Source organism: Cheilinus undulatus, linkage group 3, assembly GCF_018320785.1.
Source record: "Cheilinus undulatus linkage group 3, ASM1832078v1, whole genome shotgun sequence".
Classification (NCBI taxonomy): Eukaryota; Metazoa; Chordata; class Actinopteri; order Labriformes; family Labridae; genus Cheilinus; species Cheilinus undulatus.
Window position 1 is genome coordinate 30,637,141 of NC_054867.1, and position 19,521 is coordinate 30,656,661.

At 40.7% G+C, this 19,521-nt stretch overlaps 1 protein-coding gene across 5 annotated transcripts; it reads left to right on the plus strand.

The window, feature by feature from the left end:
* Positions 1 to 1,968: 1,968 nt before the first annotated feature.
* Positions 1,969 to 19,414, plus strand: si:ch1073-335m2.2 (msx2-interacting protein). Of its 5 annotated transcripts, none has more exons than XM_041782018.1 (15): positions 1,969 to 2,237; positions 3,487 to 3,801; positions 6,602 to 7,078; positions 7,201 to 7,355; positions 7,793 to 7,993; positions 8,160 to 8,311; positions 8,395 to 8,520; positions 8,622 to 8,735; positions 8,827 to 8,940; positions 9,028 to 9,128; positions 9,957 to 17,331; positions 17,664 to 17,732; positions 17,839 to 18,033; positions 18,116 to 18,274; positions 18,391 to 19,414. In XM_041782018.1, the coding sequence occupies exons 1-15, from the start codon at positions 2,155 to 2,157 to the stop codon at positions 18,520 to 18,522; spliced, it is 9,768 nt and encodes a 3,255-aa protein (XP_041637952.1). In that variant the 5' UTR covers positions 1,969 to 2,154; the 3' UTR covers positions 18,523 to 19,414. The 5 variants fall into 5 exon arrangements, with proteins under 5 accessions (XP_041637952.1, XP_041637961.1, XP_041637978.1 ...); XM_041782027.1 differs by having other exon boundaries at positions 6,605 to 7,078; XM_041782044.1 differs by lacking the exon at positions 1,969 to 2,237 and adding an exon at positions 5,236 to 5,455 and having other exon boundaries at positions 3,667 to 3,801.
* Positions 19,415 to 19,521: the final 107 nt, after the last annotated feature.

The window sequence follows — 19,521 nt, forward strand, 5'->3', positions numbered from 1 at the left end:
AGATTGAGAAGGCCATAGATGATAACAGCTTTTGGAATCTGTGGAAAACATTTCAGAAAAGGTCGAACACAGAGTCTAATGCAATTCAAGACAGCAGTACCCGGAAAAACTATTTTGAAGGCCTGTATAAAAGTCCAGAATGTACAGGTTTGAATCCCACTTAGATCTCAATACTGGATAAACTTAAAGAATTAGAGAGGGCTGTCAAAAACAGCCAAAGTACCCTCGACTATCCCATCAAATCAAAAGGATTACAAGACAAATTCAAAGCTATTAAAAATGGTAAGGCTTGTGGTATAGACGGTATAAGCTTGGAAATGTTAAAACACAGTAATGCCAAACTTCAGTTTGCTTTGCTGAAGCTCTTTAACTTGGTGCTTGCTAGTGGACATTTCCCTGTGACTTGGTATGAAGGTCTTGTTTCTCCTATTTATAAAAATGGGAACAAACATGACCCTAGTAACTACAGAGGAATCTGTGTTAACAGTAACCTAAGCAAACTATTCTATAGCATCTTGAACTCCAGGATACGATCATACCTTATTGAGCATAATATGCTGTCTAAAAGCCAGATTGGCTTCTTACCCAACTATCAAACCTCTGACCATATTTATACCTTACACACCCTCATCCAAAATCACATTCATAAACAACAAAAAAGGAAAATAGTTGTCTGTTTTGTAGATCTCAAAAAGGCATTTGACACAATTTGGCACAATGGTCTGTTCTATCAACTTATTCAGTGTGGGATTGGAGACAAAGTATATGATAATCAAATCTAAATACTCCAACAACAAATGCTGTGTAAAACTGGGAAATAAAAGAATAGAATTCTTTAAACAACAAAGAGGAGTACATCAGGGATGTAACGTATCCCCTACCCTTTTCAACATCTATATTAACAATCTTGCCACTGCTTTAGAACAGTCATGTAGCCCAGGATTAAACCTTCAAGGCAAAGAAATCAAATTTCTTGTGTATGCAGATGACCTGGTTCTGCTGTCTCCAACAGAACATAGACTACAGCAGAATCTCTCACTGGTAGAAAGGTTCTGTCAAGACTGGGCCCTTGGCATTAATTTACAAAAATCATGATATTTCAGAAAAAGGCTAGATCCCAAAAATCAAAACATAATTTTACAATCAGAGGAAGCACACTTCAGCATACAATGGAGTATAATTATCTGGACATAGTCATCAGTGCGTCAGGGAAATTTGACAAAGCTATAAGCTCCCTCACTGATAAGGCACGAAGAGCCTATTACAGCATTAAAACATCTCTAAATAAACTTAATCCTCCAGTTAAAATTTGGCTAAAAATTATTCAGTAATGTTATTACTCCTATTCATATGTATGGAAGTGTGGGGCTCTGTCCTAAAACAGTGGCAAACATCCTGGGACTTAACTCCAACAGAAAAATTTCATCTCCAGTTCTGTAAAGAGACCCTAAAGGTCCACACCATTTAAAAAGTATAGATTTTACACTGGTATCAGAAATAACCCAGATGATGCCCAACCCTACCCAAAATTGGTGCACTTCTGCCACACTGTTCTGACATTTTGTTCATTAATAAATAAATAAATAAATGGCAGCCCGAGCTTCATATTGCCAATGACACTGACAAACTGTTTCAGTAATCACTTAAACGATGCCTCAAAGTTTATAGTTCCTTGATAACTATAGCAACTTGTGCTAACACCATAATAGTTGTAGCACTTTTTAAACTGTTAGCAAACTTGCTCTAAAATACCAAAAAGCACTTCAACGGTGGATTACACGTTGTATTCCGGCCATACCGCTTCTTCGCCTATTGTGACCATAGGTTGTAAAAAGACTGTGACAGCCTACAGTTTACTGCTCCTCAAGGAATCACGTGTTTACTGTTGCGTATTTTCTGTACTTTCGAGCACGCGCTGTAAACCAAGCCTTGGGCCGCGCGGCTCGCTCCAAAAACAACCAAGAGCGAGGCTCGCGCGCGTTCACGTGAGGGGACCGAGGACGCAGCAGCTAAAGCTAAACGGGCACCAGGCTACCAGGCCCAGATTATTCACGGAATCCACCGTCGTTCATTTTGTTCAGGCGGATCTCCGACCGGCAGGGATTAGAAACGTGCGAGATCATATGTGTGTAAACGGGGGGAGAAAGGTGCAATATGGTTCGGGAAACCAGACACCTTTGGGTGGGAAATTTACCCGAACATGTTCGAGAGGAGAAAATTGTGGAGCATTTTAAAAGGTAGGTTACGCAAGACTGGTCGCCGTTGCCGAAGCAGCGCGCGCTCTGTGCAACAGTAACGGTAGCTAGTTGCGCTGGGCAGCCTCCGACTAATGCTAATAAGGCTAACGTTAGCATTTTTCAAATTTTACAAGTGACGGTGTTTCTTATGTGCTGCATGTAGTTAAATGCATCTCAACAACACTTGTTAAACCAAACTATCATACATGGGGCAACTTCAGTGAAAATGTTAAGGCTTTGACATATTTGGCTAACTTTTGGCAATATGCAAGAAGGCACGTAAGCTAGCTTGGTTTGCTAGCCAGCAAGCTACCACCCATCCAACCATTTTGTGGGAAGTCAAGACGTTTTCATAATCAGTACAAGCCAAAAGCCAGCTAGTGTTAGCAAGACAGCAGGCTTAGCAACATTGGTGACACTGTATAACTTGTGTTGTTTCAACCAACTGGACTCAAAACATTATTTCTCACTTCAATGGTGTTGTAGAGAAAATATATAGAAGTTGATTCGCTAAAACTTGCAACCGATCAGTGAGACTACAGGACAGACAATCAAATGTAAGCAAGTTGTTGAGCTTCTTTACGTCGGTAGCCATCACCACACTTCGAGTTATTCGTGACATTAGTGTTTATAACTGTTCCGTAGAGTTTTCGACCAAGCTGCACACCAAATTAAGCAGGTTTTTGCTTGAACTCCGTGTGAATCACTCGTATCTACTTTGTGGTACGAGCAGTAGAGGCGAAAAACTGTAGTATCTCACGTCTTTATCATTCATACGTCATTATTTAAACATTTGAGTGCTCATCTACAGGCCATCAAACATTACAGCTAGATTAAAGTATTAGGCGGACAAAAAAATTGAAATGAATGCTGTGTCTTTGAGGATTAGCTTTGTACAGTTTTAACATTAGCATCTTTAATGTTTCATGTCCAGACAAGAGCTTTTAGTGATATTAGGAGTCTGAAGAATTTAAGAAACATCAACATTTACATACTTGCATCAATAAGGTGTTACTTTATGGTATTTAATTATCTAGGTATATCCTATGATTAAGGTGGTCCACTTTTTGTGTGATTTACCAGTTGGAAACTTAAAGTTTGGCTTGTAATCTATCAAAATAAATTAACGCTTAAAATATCTGTACTTCATAGTTCTGTTTTTTTTCTTTCATACAGAGACAGCAATTTTCTCAATCTTGGCTGGTGTATATGTAATTTCCTCTTTGTTTTTTTTGTCATTCCCACATAGGTATGGGCGCGTGGAAAGTGTTAAAGTTCTGCGGAAGCGAGGGTCAGAAGGTGGTGTCGCAGCTTTTGTGGATTTTGTGGATATCAAAAGTGCACAGAAAGCTCATAATGCTGTCAACAAAATGGGAGATAGGGACCTTCGGACAGACTACAATGAACCTGGGTCAGTGCCTAGTGCTGTTCGGGGCCTTGAAGACAGCTCCCCTTCAAGCAGTCGAGACGTAACAGGATTCTCTAGGGGAACAGTTGGTCCAGTGTTTGGCCCACCTGTGCCCCTTCACACCAGAGAGGGACGTTATGAACGAAGAATAGATGGGTAAGTGGACACGGCCTCGTCTTGAAATCCAGGGAAATCTAAATATTGGATAGGTGTAAGACTCAAACACATAGTGGGGTTATTTATAAGGGGCAGATCCCTCATGGGGGTAACAAAAGGTAATTAGGGATTCTTCCACTTTTCATCATAACTGACTTGCCTTTCCAACGGGATCTATTCAAATTAACTACCCATTATTATTTGGTAAGGTAACTACATTTCAAAGTTTGACATCGCAATTTGGATATTACATCTTCAAGGAATATCCTGGTGAGTTATGGATGTATTATTTTTCTCGGGGACTACCTTTTGGATACTTTCCAAACTATTTTTTCAAAGTACCGGATGTTACTTGTTTTTTCACACGGTCTCGCTCAAAACTGGAAGTAAATACCTATAATGACGGATGTACTTTTCCTTGAAGAATCTCTTCAGGCATCATACCTTTACTTCAAGGATTACCCACTCAGGGCATCACTTTTTATGCTCTTTGCAACAGCTGATAGTTGGACTACTTTTCTACTTTTTTGTCTGTGGATTCCTCTGTCTGGATTAAATTTTGCACAAGAGGATGGAAGAAATGACATTTTTTTAATACAGATGAATAAAAAAACAATGGAGGAAATTTATGTTCAAGACTATCTTCATTTATCTTAGGATAAAATTAACCGTGTATTGTAAAAACGAATTGTCCCCAAAAATGGAAGCTTTACCAAGAAGAATTTTCAGGAACACTGAGGAACCATGCAACTATCAATGACTGTGGAGCTATTTATGTTTTGGATTGATGGCTGTGAAGACACTGAAACACTTCAAAGTTTGGATGTACCCCCTGGATGTATGCGGTACTGATTTGCAATTAAGGATGTACGGATTTAAACCCTAGCATGGATAGGTGTAGCTGCTGTTCATTTGGATTACTCAAGTGTGGATGTAGCTGTGTAAGGCCTCCATGAAGAGAAGAGCACTTCATGTTCCAGAGCTGAAGATAACTTTTCAGATTAACTTGATATGTTGAGGGAAAAAAATGTAGCCTTTAAGTACATCTGATGAAGATCCATAGGTTGTGGATTTAGCTCAGCAGCCTTGAGGATTTAATTTGCCTGCAAGTCATCAAGCTTTTTCCATGCTCAACTATCAACCAGTGGAATAAACTTTTGAACCTTTTTTGAATTCTTATATTATTCCAGATTTTTTGGAAAGTACTTCTCCCTAATATACAACACATGACCAGTCCAGTTGGATATATTTTTCCTCCAGGATCCAACACACTGTAGTCTGTCGGGATTGTACTCAAATGACCCTGAAGCTGATCACCTTTTTTTTTAATCCATTTTTATTTGTAAAGGTCTTATGTTCCTTTTTAGCCATGTGTCCTAAAATCCATTAAAAGGTCCATCTCTGATTATTTTGTTTTTTCCTTTTTCCATCCAGTGAAGGGAATTACGTAGCATAACTGTGGATTATACATCAACAATCTTCTGACCTGGTGCTCCACAGTATTTGAAGAAAATGTGCAGTGCGATTCAAGACAACCGTTTTTGCCTAATTAAATCAATTGATTTTTTCCCCCTTGGTTTTTTTATTCGGGCTCTCTCATTCTGACCAACTAGATTTTATTTGGATTAGTTTGGGTTACTTCTTTTTCCAAAAGGTTGGTATTTCTTTGCCCTCTGCATATTTTCTTTTTTCTAACCTCTGTAGTGCCTTGTCTAATATTGCAATTTTCACTGCTTTTCATAAAATAAAAAATGTCTAAAGGAAGAAAAGTAATTTGTATAAAATGTGTATACATTTTTAAATCATTTGCTTTGAATTAGTACCGCTTTTTCAGCTGTTAACATGGATACAACAAAGAGTAGTTTTTGTATTAAGTACATCAATCGGATCTTTGAATGACACTTGAAATGTAATACCACTGAGCATCTTGATATTAAAGTTGTTCAGTCAAATAAAGATACATGTTTAAGTTATATCTTTTCTTTTTTTGCCAGTAGTAGTTCATGAGCACAAAACCCCTGAAATGAGCTCCCCTGGACACCCAAATGAGCCCAAAGTGCTTAGTATATGTTCTTTTATTAATTTTAAGAGCAACTTCTAATGGTGGAGTGATTCTCATTTCAAATTAAATTAAAAAGGTTGTTGTGATGTGAAAAATAATTGTGGCTTTGTTTCATTTGTCTGTTACTTAAGTGACCGCTAGAAATTAAGCTTGAATAAAGTGTTAATGGAGTTGTGAAATATCATTTGAGGATAGTAGCAGTTTAGAAGTGCCACAAGTCTTCCATATAACCCTCTAAAGACTTTGTCAGAAGCCCACCCCATGTCATCTTTTAAAGACTGACATTTTGTGTATTTGTTTAGTTGTGACTAAGCTTTAAAAACTCCCAAAAGTCACATTTGAATGAAAAAGTGCTACTTTTGTGGTGAAAGTTGTTTCTAAAGAAATTAGGCAGCACGTCTTTGTCACACAGTCTCCTAATTGTTACCAAACCAGAAACTCAGGGTCTTGCTTTCCCTGCTTCCAAATCATAAAATAACTGACGTTCCTCAGATTTCTTAACTAAGGCAGCAGTGACAGAACCTGTGTTTTTGAAATACTGGCACTGCTGTTAATTCCAGTTTTAATCTACTTCATTGTGTGCCACTTTATATCTGGCCTGCTCACAGCTTTGTCATTGCAAATAGCTTTTAACTTTTGGTTTTGTGCCTTAAGATGCATAGATAACTTTAAACTCATTTGGTTTTGCTGTGAATTGTATTAATCCTTTCTCTTCTTTACTCTCCTCTTCTTTCACAGCAGCTCAGAGAGCCGTGACCGTGCATATGAACACAGCCCATATGGACATCATGACCGTGGTGGCACTTTTGACAGGCAGCGTCATTACAATGCTGATTATTACCGGGATCGTTCTATGTTTGCTGCTGCTGGCCCAGGAAGTAGTGCTATTGCCGGAAGCTTTGAGCCATCAGATCCACATTTTGACTCTAGAATTAGAGACCCCTTTACGCTTACTAACTCTACAAGACGTGACCTATACAGAGATGACCGAGGTCGACGTGTTGATAGGACCTACCATCATCGACGGAGCCGATCATCTCATTCGTCCCAGTCAAGGCATCCATCCCCACAGCGGACCACAGGACAGACCTCTAAAACTCCTCATTCCCCTAAAAGAGCTCCTTTGTCCCCTGGGAGAGGCCAGCGATCTCGATCCCGCAGCAGGTCTTCAAGCTCAGACTCTGTCAGCAGTACCAGCAGCACAGGCAGCGGCAGGTGTGACATAATTTTTCATCAAGATACAGTTTTACATTTTTTTGATAAATTTCTGTCTGTGACCAACATTTCAGCAGCTTTAACAAATAGTTAATGCACTAACAAGTGCCTCTTTTTCTTAGTGATTCAAACAGCAGTTCAAGCGATGGTTCTCGGGCACGTTCTGTACAATCTTCAGCTACGCACGCACCTCCTCCGTCTTCCATGGTGCTCGACTCCGATGAGCCACGCAGAAGCTTTGGAATTAAAGTGCAAAACCTACCAGTGCGCTCCACGGGTGAGTTGCTAAACTTTGCCTGGACTGGGATATGATGTGACACATTTGTGCTCAGCCATGGGTGTTTATGCTGGACTACACTAAACCAATGTTAAAGATATATGATCTGGTCTATACCCTTTGTAATTTTTCTCAAAGAAGTTGAGTGCAACTGTTTTCTCCAGTTGTTATATGTGACTCATAGTTATTTGTATGCAGTAATAACTTTCGTAAGTTTTTGTTATCAAACACTGATGGCCACTTAACTTAGTTTCACATGTCAGGAATATTTTTATCCTCTAAAGTAATAATTATACACTATTAGAAGCATTTACCTACTGTATATTAAGCATTAAAGTTTTCTTTACTTAGTAACATTATTTGCAGGCCCTGTAAAAACAAATCAATTTACTGTATGATTTTTAGTATCTCATGTAAGCATTTTTTCTCCCCTGCAGACACAAGTTTAAAAGATGGCCTTTTCCATGAATTCAAGAAACATGGTAAAGTGACTTCAGTGCAGATCCATGGAGCATCAGAAGACCGCTATGGTTTGGTGTTTTTTAGACAGCAGGAGGATCAGGAGAAAGCCCTGAATGTTTCCAAAGGAAAGCATTTCTTTGGCATGCCTATTGAAGTCACTGCTTGGAATGGTCCTGGTAAGTGATAAATAATGTAAAAAATATTTTTTGATTAATTCTTGATACCAACAAAGTAATACTATAAATGTTTGCTTAAAGTCTGTCTTCTAATTCTTGTGGAGAATGAGCTTCAAATATAAAAAGCATGCTAGGACTTTGATGATAAAATGTTCCCTTCCTTCAGAAACAGAGAGTGAAAATGAGTTCAGGCCTTTGGATGGGCGCATAGATGAGTTTCATCCCAAGGCCACAAGGACACTGTTCATAGGCAACCTTGAGAAGACCACCAGTTATCAACAGCTCCTAGACATTTTTCAGCGATTTGGAGAAATCGTGGTATGCTACCATTTAACAATATACTTTAATTTGTACATTTAACTTTTGATAACTTTATGTTTCTGATTTTTTTTCCTCTGAAGGATATTGACATCAAGAAAGTGAATGGAGTTCCACAGTATGCCTTTGTGCAGTATTCCGATATTGCAAGTGTCTGCAAGGCCATTAAGAAGATGGATGGAGAGTATCTGGGTAGCAACAGACTAAAGGTAGTGTTTACAGTTCACAATTTTGACAATTTTTATCTGAATAAGTTAGCAATCTTAAAAAATGTGTGTATATCATTTCAATGTTGTTGGTGTCCTTTTAGCTTGGATTTGGGAAGAGTATGCCCACGACATGTGTTTGGCTGGATGGTTTGGCAACCAGTATTACAGAACAATATCTCACAAGGCATTTCTGCCGCTATGGACATGTTGTCAAGGTCAGTATTACTGTATGCTGCATAGGATTTTCAGCTCTTGATTGTAATGCAGGGTATTTTCAAGTTAATTTTTTTCCCTTTTCCCTTTTAGGTTGTGTTTGACAGATTGAAAGGGATGGCTTTAATCTTGTACAACAACACAGACTTTGCTCAGGCAGCTGTAAGAGAGACCAAAGGTTGGAAAATTGGAGGCAATAAAATAAAGGTAAACAATAACTATAATGATGTCAATCAGGGTAGAATATTTCTCTATGTAGAGTGTCTTAACACCATTTTTTTTTATATTTGTAAGGTGGATTTTGCAAGTCAGGAGAGTCAGATGGCATTCTACAGATCTATGCAGGCATCTGGTCAAGACATCAGAGACTTCTATGAAATCCCTCCTGAAAGACGGTAAATTTTCAGTATTATTAATTGCATTCTGTTGAAATGGGCATAGCTAAACTTGTTTTATATACAGTGCCTAAGAAATTTTTTGGACCACCTGTCATGTTTGTCTCAGAGACCATCTAGCATCATGAAATGCTTCAATGCGGACTCTTTCATTTTCACTGAGCTCGACACGTTTTACCATTTTGAACAGGAATGAGGAATTTCAAACTGAATTCACCTTTTTATAGCCAAATTTAAGCCGGCTCACTGGGCTTCTCTGAGATGTCAGAAATTAATCAAGCATAACATTCAAACACCAAAACTAATCTTTCTATTCAGGAATGCAAGTAAATAACTATAATTTGACACATTAATCAATTAATGTGCTTTACTATTTATTCAGTTTTTTTTTAAATCAGTAAATTTGAAAATTCATGGACAACAATAATAATTATATTTTTGCATTAAAATATCATTTTGGTTAAAGAGCTTCTACATATTGGTGAATTAACCATTGCAGAAACATAAAAAATGATTTTGGTGATTACCAGTGCTGTTAATTTAGGGCAGCTGTAGTGTAAACCTTACTTTGGGTGGTGGTCTAATGAATTTGTTAAGCACTGTACATCACAAACTTGGCTGTTGAAATTTTTGTGCCATTGAGTAATTGTATAAAAATAAAAAACTGATGAATAAGTTTGAAGTGAGATAGTAATTTTTGTCCGTGTTTTATTGTAAAATATATTAGCACATTTTGTTAGTCTAACAGCAACAAGGCAACTCAAGAAAAATATGAATTACTTAGAGATCAGAAGTTAATAATCTCTTTCAATTCTCGCAATTCTACAGAGAGGAACGCAGACCTCCATACCATGAATTTACAGCAGAAAGGGCATACTATGAGAATATCAGAACCCCTGGGCTCTATCCAGAGGAAGCTCGAAGAGAATATGCAGCTCGCAGCAGAGAACGGTTTCCTGAACTTGAACACTATCAGGGTGATCACTTCGATCCACGTTATCATGAAGATCCAAGAGACTACAGGGACTACAGAGACCCCTTTGAGCAAGACATCCGGAAATATACTTACATTCAAAGGGAGAGAGAAAGAGAACGAGAACGATTTGAGGCTGACCGCAGCAGGTGGAGCCCCTCCCATCCAAGGCGACCTATTACTCCATCAGTATCACCCTCACCATCTGATCGTGCTCCCAGAGACTCCGAACGACGGGTTTTCAGCCAGTCTTCTGAGCGAAGTGGTAGTGTGAGTTCAATGTCACCACCACACTTTGACAAATCGGATAAAACCCTGCTGGATCATGCTTCAAAGAGTGAAAAAACTGAGAAGAGCAGCCAACCAGAACGTGTGGTGGGTGCTGAGAAAACAAAACGTGCCAAACGAAAAGAGAAGGGTGAAAAAGTAGAAAAAAATAAATCAAAAAAGGCAAAGGGGCAATCCCCATCAAACCTTTTACCTGAAACTGAGCCAGAGACCGGTTTTGATGGAAGTTCTGGAAGAGGACGGCTATCAGACCAGGAAGCTCATGAGAGGCAGAAATCTAAAGGGGATAGTGACAGTGGAAATTTACTGTCAGCTGTTCACCATGATTCTACTAAGAATGACAGATCTGAAACGAGTAAAGGTGAAAATTTGGAATTGGATGGAAAAAATCGACCAAAGAAACATCTTAAGTCAGATGTTGGAAGTGATGGAAAAGAATTGTCAGTGGATTCAGATCGGCTTGCTGCCAGAAAAAGAAGATTTGCAGATCCAAGTGGAAGGACTGTTCGTCAGAAAAGAAGCAGACATGAGGAAGAGGATGGTATTCAGTCCTCTGAATTTGGTGCTAGTGCTGCATTTTTAAAGGAGCCCGAAACTGACAAACACAGAGATTCCCAACGGAGAGATTCAAGGCTCAAAGCTGAAAAAAGTGGCACACAGAAGGATGGCCAGGAGGACCTTAGGGGACAACAAGAGAAATCAGAGGGATCTCTAGACCCTTTAGAGTTGAAACGTCATCAAGGGCACACGTCATCCAGAAGATTTTCACATGAAGGAGTAGTTGAACAAAGCAGTGTAAGAGAACAAGAGCATCATCTTGCTTTTAAATTCGGTACTCAAAATGCTGAAACTGACAAAAGTGCTGAGACAAAGGAACACTATGTGGACATTGATCTCTCTCAGAGTTACCGCAAGCAGATGGAGCAAAATAGAAGGTTGCACCAGCAGCAACAGCAACGTGAGTCTGACAAAACTGACAAACCAGAAAGTCCTCAAGGAAGTGAAACAGAGGACTTGGAACATCGCAGTCTTGTGCATGAAGTTGGTAAACCACCTGAGGATGTCACAGATAATTTCCCATCTTACAAACTAAAGAAACTAGACCAATTTGACACAGAATCTGGGACAAAGAGGGAGCGTGTCTACCGGAGCTTTAGACAAAAAAGTGAAGATCCTGACTGGAACAATACTTCCTCTCCAGGACACCAACATTTTCCTCACCATGCTGAAGAAGACTTTGTGGATCCTTCTCAAAAAGAGCTGAGTAGAAATGAGGAAAAGCTACACACTGATCTGGAGCTTTTGGTCAAAAGGACACATAACACTCAGGTAAACAAACCAAACACTCCTTTACTTAATTTGGAAGAAGAGCAACAAAAGAGATGGGAGAGAAGAGTAAAACACGACTTGTTACCAGACCTGAGCTTCTCCAGAAGTCTAGGTAAAAATATTCATAATCGCAAGCGTTTGGAATATGGTATTTGGCATGACTTGGAGCCTGGGGAAGTACGGTCTGACACTGAGGAGGACAGAGAGAACAAATCCCAGTCCCCTGTTCCCTCAACGTCTATGCCTTTTTCTGATAGGCAAAGGATTGAAAGGTTTTCAGACCCAAAACTAGCACATCTTGAAAGAAACAAATTCTACTCCTTTGCACTTGACCATACCATCACACCTGATACAAAGGCTCTGCTCGAACGAGCAAAATCTTTGTCATCTTCTAGAGAAGATAATTGGTCATTTTTAGATTATGATTCTCACTTTGCAAGTTTCCGCAACAGAAAAGATGTAGAGAAAGTGGAATCAACACCGAGACCTACACCCTCCTGGTACATGAAAAAGAAAAAGATTCGAAGTGGATCTGAAGATAAACTGGATGATAGGAAGGAGGAGCCCAAGCCAGAGGAACAGGAACGCAGAGAACTTTTTGCTTCCCGGTTCCTTCATAGTGCCGTCTTTGAGCTTGATTCTAGACGACTTCAACACTTGGAGCGCAAGCATGAAGAACCTGAGCAAACACAAAACCAACAACCTGGTCAGCAAGGGGCAGTGGATGGTGAACTTGACACAGGGCCAGTTGTCCTATTTCATAGCCGTTTTTTGGAACTCACACGATTACAACAGAAAAATAAAACTCCACAGCCGCAAGAGGCAAAAGGGGACACAATAATCACAGATGAGAAAATGGATAAGGCATCTGTTCCTGAGCAACATGCTTTGCAGTCCACTGAAACAACAGAAGCTACCTTGGAGCCGGAAATTAAACCCATTAGTCCTGTTGAAGAGCTGAATTCTGAGCCCCAGCTCACACCAACACCTGCCACACAATTTGTGATCAAGGAGCTCCCTTCAGCAGATCAGAAAAGTGCTGTCTCAGATCCACCCCCTGAATCAAACCCCCCTTTGTCTTTTGTAAAGGATGAGTTAAAGGAGGAAGTTAAAGAAATTGAACCTGTTGTGTCGGTGCAGCATCCATCAACAGAGATACCATCTGATTCCTCACCTGCACAAATAGCAGCACCAGAACCCTGCTACTCAGAGGAAAGATGTAAGCCATCTCCCCCAGAAGAAAAACTGGAAATTTCAACAGAGGACTCAACACCTATTGGTACAGGAAAATCTGGCTGGCAAGACTCTCATGATGAGTTTGTTAGCAGTTCAGAAACAGAGCAGAACCCTGAAACAACACAGTCAAATGTGCCAGAACCCACTAGCCCTAAACCACCTAGTCTTGCAGAGGAATTAGATGTATCAAAGAAAGAGAACCTCCCTACATTTAAAGCAGTAGCAGAGCCTGAGGGAGGGAAGACAGTTGAAGTTGATAAAGAACAAATGCCAACTGATAATGACACAAACGATGAGCCTATTTTGCCACAAAAGGAGCTTAAAAGTAAAGAAGTTAAAACTAAAAAGTCCAAGCAGTCTCCTGCTCGAGTTTCACCTGTTCCTGTTGTTTCTACCCCCACTTCTGAGAAGCCTGCAACACGCAAGAGTGAGCGCATTGACAAAGAGAAGCTAAAACGTGGATCATCGCCAAGAGCTGAAACAAAGTCCACAGGCAAATCTCCTATTCATAGCACAGAACCTGATATAGCAGAGTCCAGCATATCAGTAGGCAGAGCAAGACGACGAAATGTTAAATCAGTCTATGCCACCCCGGTCGAAGATGATCCACCAGTTCGTTCTGGCAAGGATACAGCAGAGTTGCCTCGCTCTGCGCGAAAACGAGGTTCAGACAAAGATGCCACACAGCAACAAATAATTGAACAGGATCCACCTGCTCCTACCCCTGTAACGAAACGAGGCCGTCCTCCAAAAAATCGCAGACCAGTTGACGAGATTTCAACAGTTAAAGTAGAAAAATCGAAAATGGACAACAAAGACACTGATTCAAATGAGTCAGAAAGTGGTGAAAAAATTCCAAAAGCGTTAAAAGGGAAAACATCCCCACATGGCACAAAGGGTCAGTTGAATCAGATGTCCACAGTTCTGAGCACTGGTTCATCAAGGAAGGGGGATAAAACTGATCCGGTTGAGGATGATGAACAGGAAATGGACTTGACAGATGAAGACTCTTCAGCTTTGCAAGATCCATCAAATTTATCTAAAGAAGATCCATCAATAATAGTTGAACAAAAGAAAGAGGAAAAAGATGGACAAGGCAGAGAGTTTTGCAGAGATAAAGATGTTCTCAATGAAAAGGCTAGTGGGGCTAAATCAAATGGGAAAGAGGCAGATACCAGAGTCTTGGAAGAGAAACCCAACCCAGAAAAAGACAAAATTGTTAGAGGAAAGACCAAGCTAACAAGGACTCCAAAATCTCCTGTCCTAAAAAACCTCAAAATCAGACTGAATGTCACAGAAGTGAAAGATCTCCTTCAGTTGGGGGAAGATGAGCCTGGGAGTCAAGAGGATTCTTCCAAAAAGTTAAGGTCTGGTGACCAAGGTGAGAATGTTTCAAATTTCACAAATGCTAATGGAGGAGGTTCCAGCAGTGAAGAAAAGGGAAATGTTACTTTGGAACAAACAGAGCCAAAGGACACATCAAAAAGCTTGATTTCACAGGAGCGGGAGTTGGAACAGGCTGTGCAGAACATAGCTAAACTTACAGTTCCAGCATTTCCTGCAGAACCACCAACACCTCCTGTTACACTTACAGAGGTAAAAGGTGACCAAGAGGAGGAAAAGCCTTCAAATCCTGCTAGTGAGACAGAGCTAATGGCTGCTATTGATTCGATAACTGCAGAGGAGTCAACTGTAGCAGTTACCCAAGCTCCTCCACCAAGTGCAGAGATGGGTTCAGAACCTGAGATGCAAGACTTCGTTCAGCCTGCAAAGGATGATGAACCTGAAACTACACTCTCCATACAGGAAGAGCCTGTACTCCAAACCCCAACCAAAAGGGGTAGCAAGGGAAGACCTAAAACACCTAAACGCCCTAAAGGCCAAAAGCAAGTAAAAAAGGATTCAAAGGAAGGACTTCCAACAAATGAGGAACTGTCAACTCCTTTAGAAAATAGTGTGAAGGCTGTTTCTGAAACAACTCAATCAGCAACTGCAGCTGTCATTACTCCTATCACCTGGAATCCAGAGCCTGAGCCTTCACCTGTCAGGACTACGCATGTACATACAAATTTAGAGCCACCCTGTGAAGAACAGAATCAAAATCTTAAACCTGTCAACCCCCGGTCAAAGAGTCCAATATGCCTGAAGCCCCCACAGGTCACACCAGAGTCTGTTGCCCCTTCTCTGTCTCCTCTTGCTAACAGACCAAGTATCAGACCAACTCAAACAAGTAGAATTCCTGTTTCACCTCCCGATTGGCGGCACCAGTCTAAAGAAATGGGACCCTCCTCCTCACCTGTCATGCCAATAGTATCGAAGGAAAACCAACCTTTGCTGTCAGACTCAGAAAACATGGATGTTGTTCATGGTACAAGTGACTTGAGACAAATTCTTATGAAACACAAAAATATTTCACTTACGAGCAGTGGTTCTATTCCAAGTAGTCTGCCTACCCTGCATGATCAGAACCTCTCGGAAAGTAATGCTCCATCAGCTGCTGTACCAAATAAACCACTAGTACCAGATAATAGAATGCCAGTCCATCCTACTCCACCAATTGTTCGACCTCCAGCTTCACTACCATCTCCTGAGACGAAATCTGTGATCTCTGTTATAGCATCTACTGCAACTTCTGTTATCAGTCGTGTTTGCAATCCATCTGAGCCTGAAGATAAATTAAACATGAACATTGGAAATCCCTGTGTGGATATTGCTGTACCTAAACAAACTTATAGGTCAAGTAAAGAGGACACTGGATTATATCATGTTGGTGAAGAAGGGGGAAGTACTGGACGGTTCATTGTGGAGAGCCCCAGCCTTGGCACAGGATCTTGTCCAGGTCTAAGAGTAAATACATCTGAAGGAGTGGTAGTATTGAGCCACTCAGGCCAGAAAACAGAAGGGCCACAGAGGATTAGTGCAAAAATAAGTCAGATCCCACAAGCGACAGCAGGTGACATGGAATCTCAACAGCTGGTATCAATGCCCCAGATAAAACAGGAGCTGTATGGTCATTCTCATTCAGGACTTCAAAAAGGGCCTTCATCACAGGCAGATCACGGGCATCTTGGAAAGACTCAATCAACTTTATCCTCCACGAAACAAGAAAGTGCTGTTGAAAAGATGGAATCTACTTTCCAGTCTGGACCTCAAGGAGTAGTTAAGCGTCTCACACAGGGAAACCAACAAGTAATGAGTTATCATCAAGAGTACATGCAAATGAAACATCCGAAGAAAATGGACACTGCTGATCATCACAGTACCGATGGCAATAAACCTGCTTGGACTTCTGCCATAAGTCCTGCTATAAGTCCCCATTTACCCTCGCCACCTGGTAACCATGTAGGCTTTGTCGCAGCTGCCAGTGAAAGAGCTTCTTCACATATCAGTGGAGTCAAACAAGAACCACGATCACCTCGCAAGTCAAACCACCCACACTCCCCATTTACTAAAGTATCCTCACCCATTGGCTCCTCATCACCAAAGGGCATACCAGTGATGTTGTCAACTGGTATTCCTGCTATGCAACAGTTCATTACTGGTGTTCATCATCCAGAACAGTCTGTAATTATGCCACCTCACAGTGTGCCAGGAGGCCTGGGACGGATGTCTCCTCACCGTGTTACACAAGCAATTCCAGTGGGACATCTTGTCCAAGGAGATGTAAGGGTCAATACTCCACCGCTTTCCGTGATGAACTATGGGATGCATGGTGAGGCTCTTGCCTCTCCCTGGTCTGGTTCTATGCAGCAAAGGCCCACATCACCTCAGGCTGTTGGCAGAGAAAAAGTCCTCAAAGTAAACCCTGGTTCTTTGAGGGGTCATGAGGGAGAACAGGATGAACCCAGACGCTTCCATCAGGCTCCAGGGAGGCAACCTGGCGCACAGATAAAACAAGAGACATTGCAGTCTGATCCACGTGGACCTCTGCGGGGTAATGTCCAGTTAGAGACATACATGGCACAAAGGGATATGCGTGTGCTCTTGCATCAACAGGGAGAGCGCCTGGCCACAGATCCTCATTCAGGACACATTCAGGAGCCTCTTCCTCCCTCTTCAGCACCCTCCAGCCTACCTTTATCATTGTCTCCAAGAGCGCATGTTTTGTCTAAAGGTGTATCTGAAAAGGATATAACAAAGCCACTGGAGGCAAAGCAGCCACACTCTCCTCTTGCTAAAGATGGATTGATGGGAATACGACAATCTGGGCAAGCCATTGCATCTCCCCAGAGAGTTCAGTTAATGACACCAGGACTTGGTGGTTCATTCCCAGAGTACTCATCTATTTACACAAATCCAAGAGGAATCCATTCCCAAATACCTGAGACTTCCTCAGCTGGAATGAACCAGCCACCATTGAGCATCACACCAACTTTGGTGAGTTTGATTTATTCAACAATCCAGATTTTTATTTATTTATTTATTCTTAAGAAAGCTGTGACATTTTATACCATTATGCATTAAGCTCAGAGGTTTTTCTATCTTCAGTCAATGCCTAATTGTTATTTAGATCAATTCTTTTATGCCCTTGTCATAAAGAAGCAAAAAAAATAGTTAAGTAGCTTAAATTAGCTGTGGGCAATGACAAACATTAAAAATAGTGACTTTTATATGAGGTAGGCAACAATAAAGTAGACATTTGAGTATATGCTAATCTGGGTAGAGTTACAGAAACTGCTCATAACGCACTTATTTTCTCACATTCTCAGGGTGCAGACCTTCAGACCAAACCAGATGGCAAGATGACACAGCCTGTTAATATGGTGCAGTTGCTCACGGTAAAATGACTCATTACAGCTGTTAAAGTGTTTTAAGGGTCGTTTTCTGATCAGGAGCTGGTTTTGTATGACACGCTTGTCCTATTTTTGTCTCATATTAAACCAGAAATACCCCATTGTGTGGCAAGGCCTGCTGGCACTGAAGAATGACACAGCTGCAGTCCAATTGCATTTTGTCTGTGGCAACAAAGCTTTGGCTCATCGATCACTGCCCTTGCAAGAAGGAGGCGCATTGCTGAGGATTGTCCAGAGAATGAGACTAGAGGCTTCACAACTGGAGAGTGTAGCCCGAAGAATGACTGTATGTATCTTTTCTTAGTTAGGTCAAGTTTAATTCTTATTAAGTTGAATCCGCTAATAGCTCTTACATTTTCTCTGTATAGGGGGACAGTGATTTCTGTCTTCTCCTTGCTCTGCCATGTGGAAGAGATCAAGAGGATGTCCTTCACCAAACTCAAGCTCTTAAGGCAGCTTTTATCAACTACTTGCAGACAAAGCTGGCTGCCGGTATCATCAATATACCCAACCCAGGTTCCAATCAGGTGAGACGTGAATGTTAGTTGTAATATTTAGTTGGTAATGTTGCCTCTGGGATCACATCTTCAGGATCTCTGTTCAATCAAATGTTAAATCTTCTTTTTTTCTTTTTCCTTTCCAGCCTGCATATGTGCTCCAGATTTTCCCACCATGTGAATTTTCAGAGAGCCACCTCTCCCAGCTCGCCCCTGACCTTTTGAACAGGATTTCCAGCATCTCACCACACCTCATGATTGTCATCACCTCTGTGTAACCTTCACTGCTGGGAGCTGTCCCACTGATGGGCGTTCTTACCAATGAGCCTCAGGAAACCAGAGGAATATTTTTTTTCCTGGACATAAATGGAAATGTATAGGATATACCCTATCAACACTTGCTTGTTTCCATCAGTCTTTTTTTCTTTTGTCTGGTATTTTTGTCCTTCTCAGAAGAACTCAGGGATGGACCAAACCAGAACCCAGTCTTATTTGACCATTTCTCTGCTGTATTTCTATTTATTGGAGTTTCATTTTAATGTTCGGAGATGCTCTGAAGAAAAAAAAAATCAGGATGTTTGATGAACAAGATTGAGTGACTATCCAGGTGGCCTTTTTTCTTTCATCGGTCTATTTGATTGTCATGTTCATTTCTTCACCAGAGAGGATCATGGAAGCCGTTGTGCTGCAGTGGCTTAAAGACATTTCAACTTATTTTAAATAATGATGTACAGACTTCCTTACCCAGGCTTTCTTTAGAGGAGGAAGAATTAACTTGTAAAACCATGGAGACTCCGTAGAGGACCACGTACGCTCAACAACTCCTTTAATTCCACCAGCTCTGCTCGTTTTCTCACACTACTGAAGCAGTTACACCTCTGGGCACCTGCCTTTACATTGAACAAGCTACATTAGATTTGGGAGGTTTTGAATACAGGACTTTGTAAATATTTTAAATATTTAAAACTTTGACTATGGAGCTTGGACAACCTGATGCAGACTTGAACTCTGGGACATACCAGTGCACAGAGTGCGAAAAATTTGATGGATAGCCTTGATTTTTGGGTGTAAATACTTGTAACACAAGAAGGTTAGCAAACTCTCCTATGGAGTCTGCTGATGGCACTTCATATTTTGTAACTCAAATAAAACAAACTCCAGAAACTTGAATACATAAGATATATTCCTTTTTTACGCCTTGTGTGTCTTTGACAGGGAGAGAGATCTTGTTTTAGATTTAATGTTTTTTTATTGATGAATTCTAATATAGGGGAAAG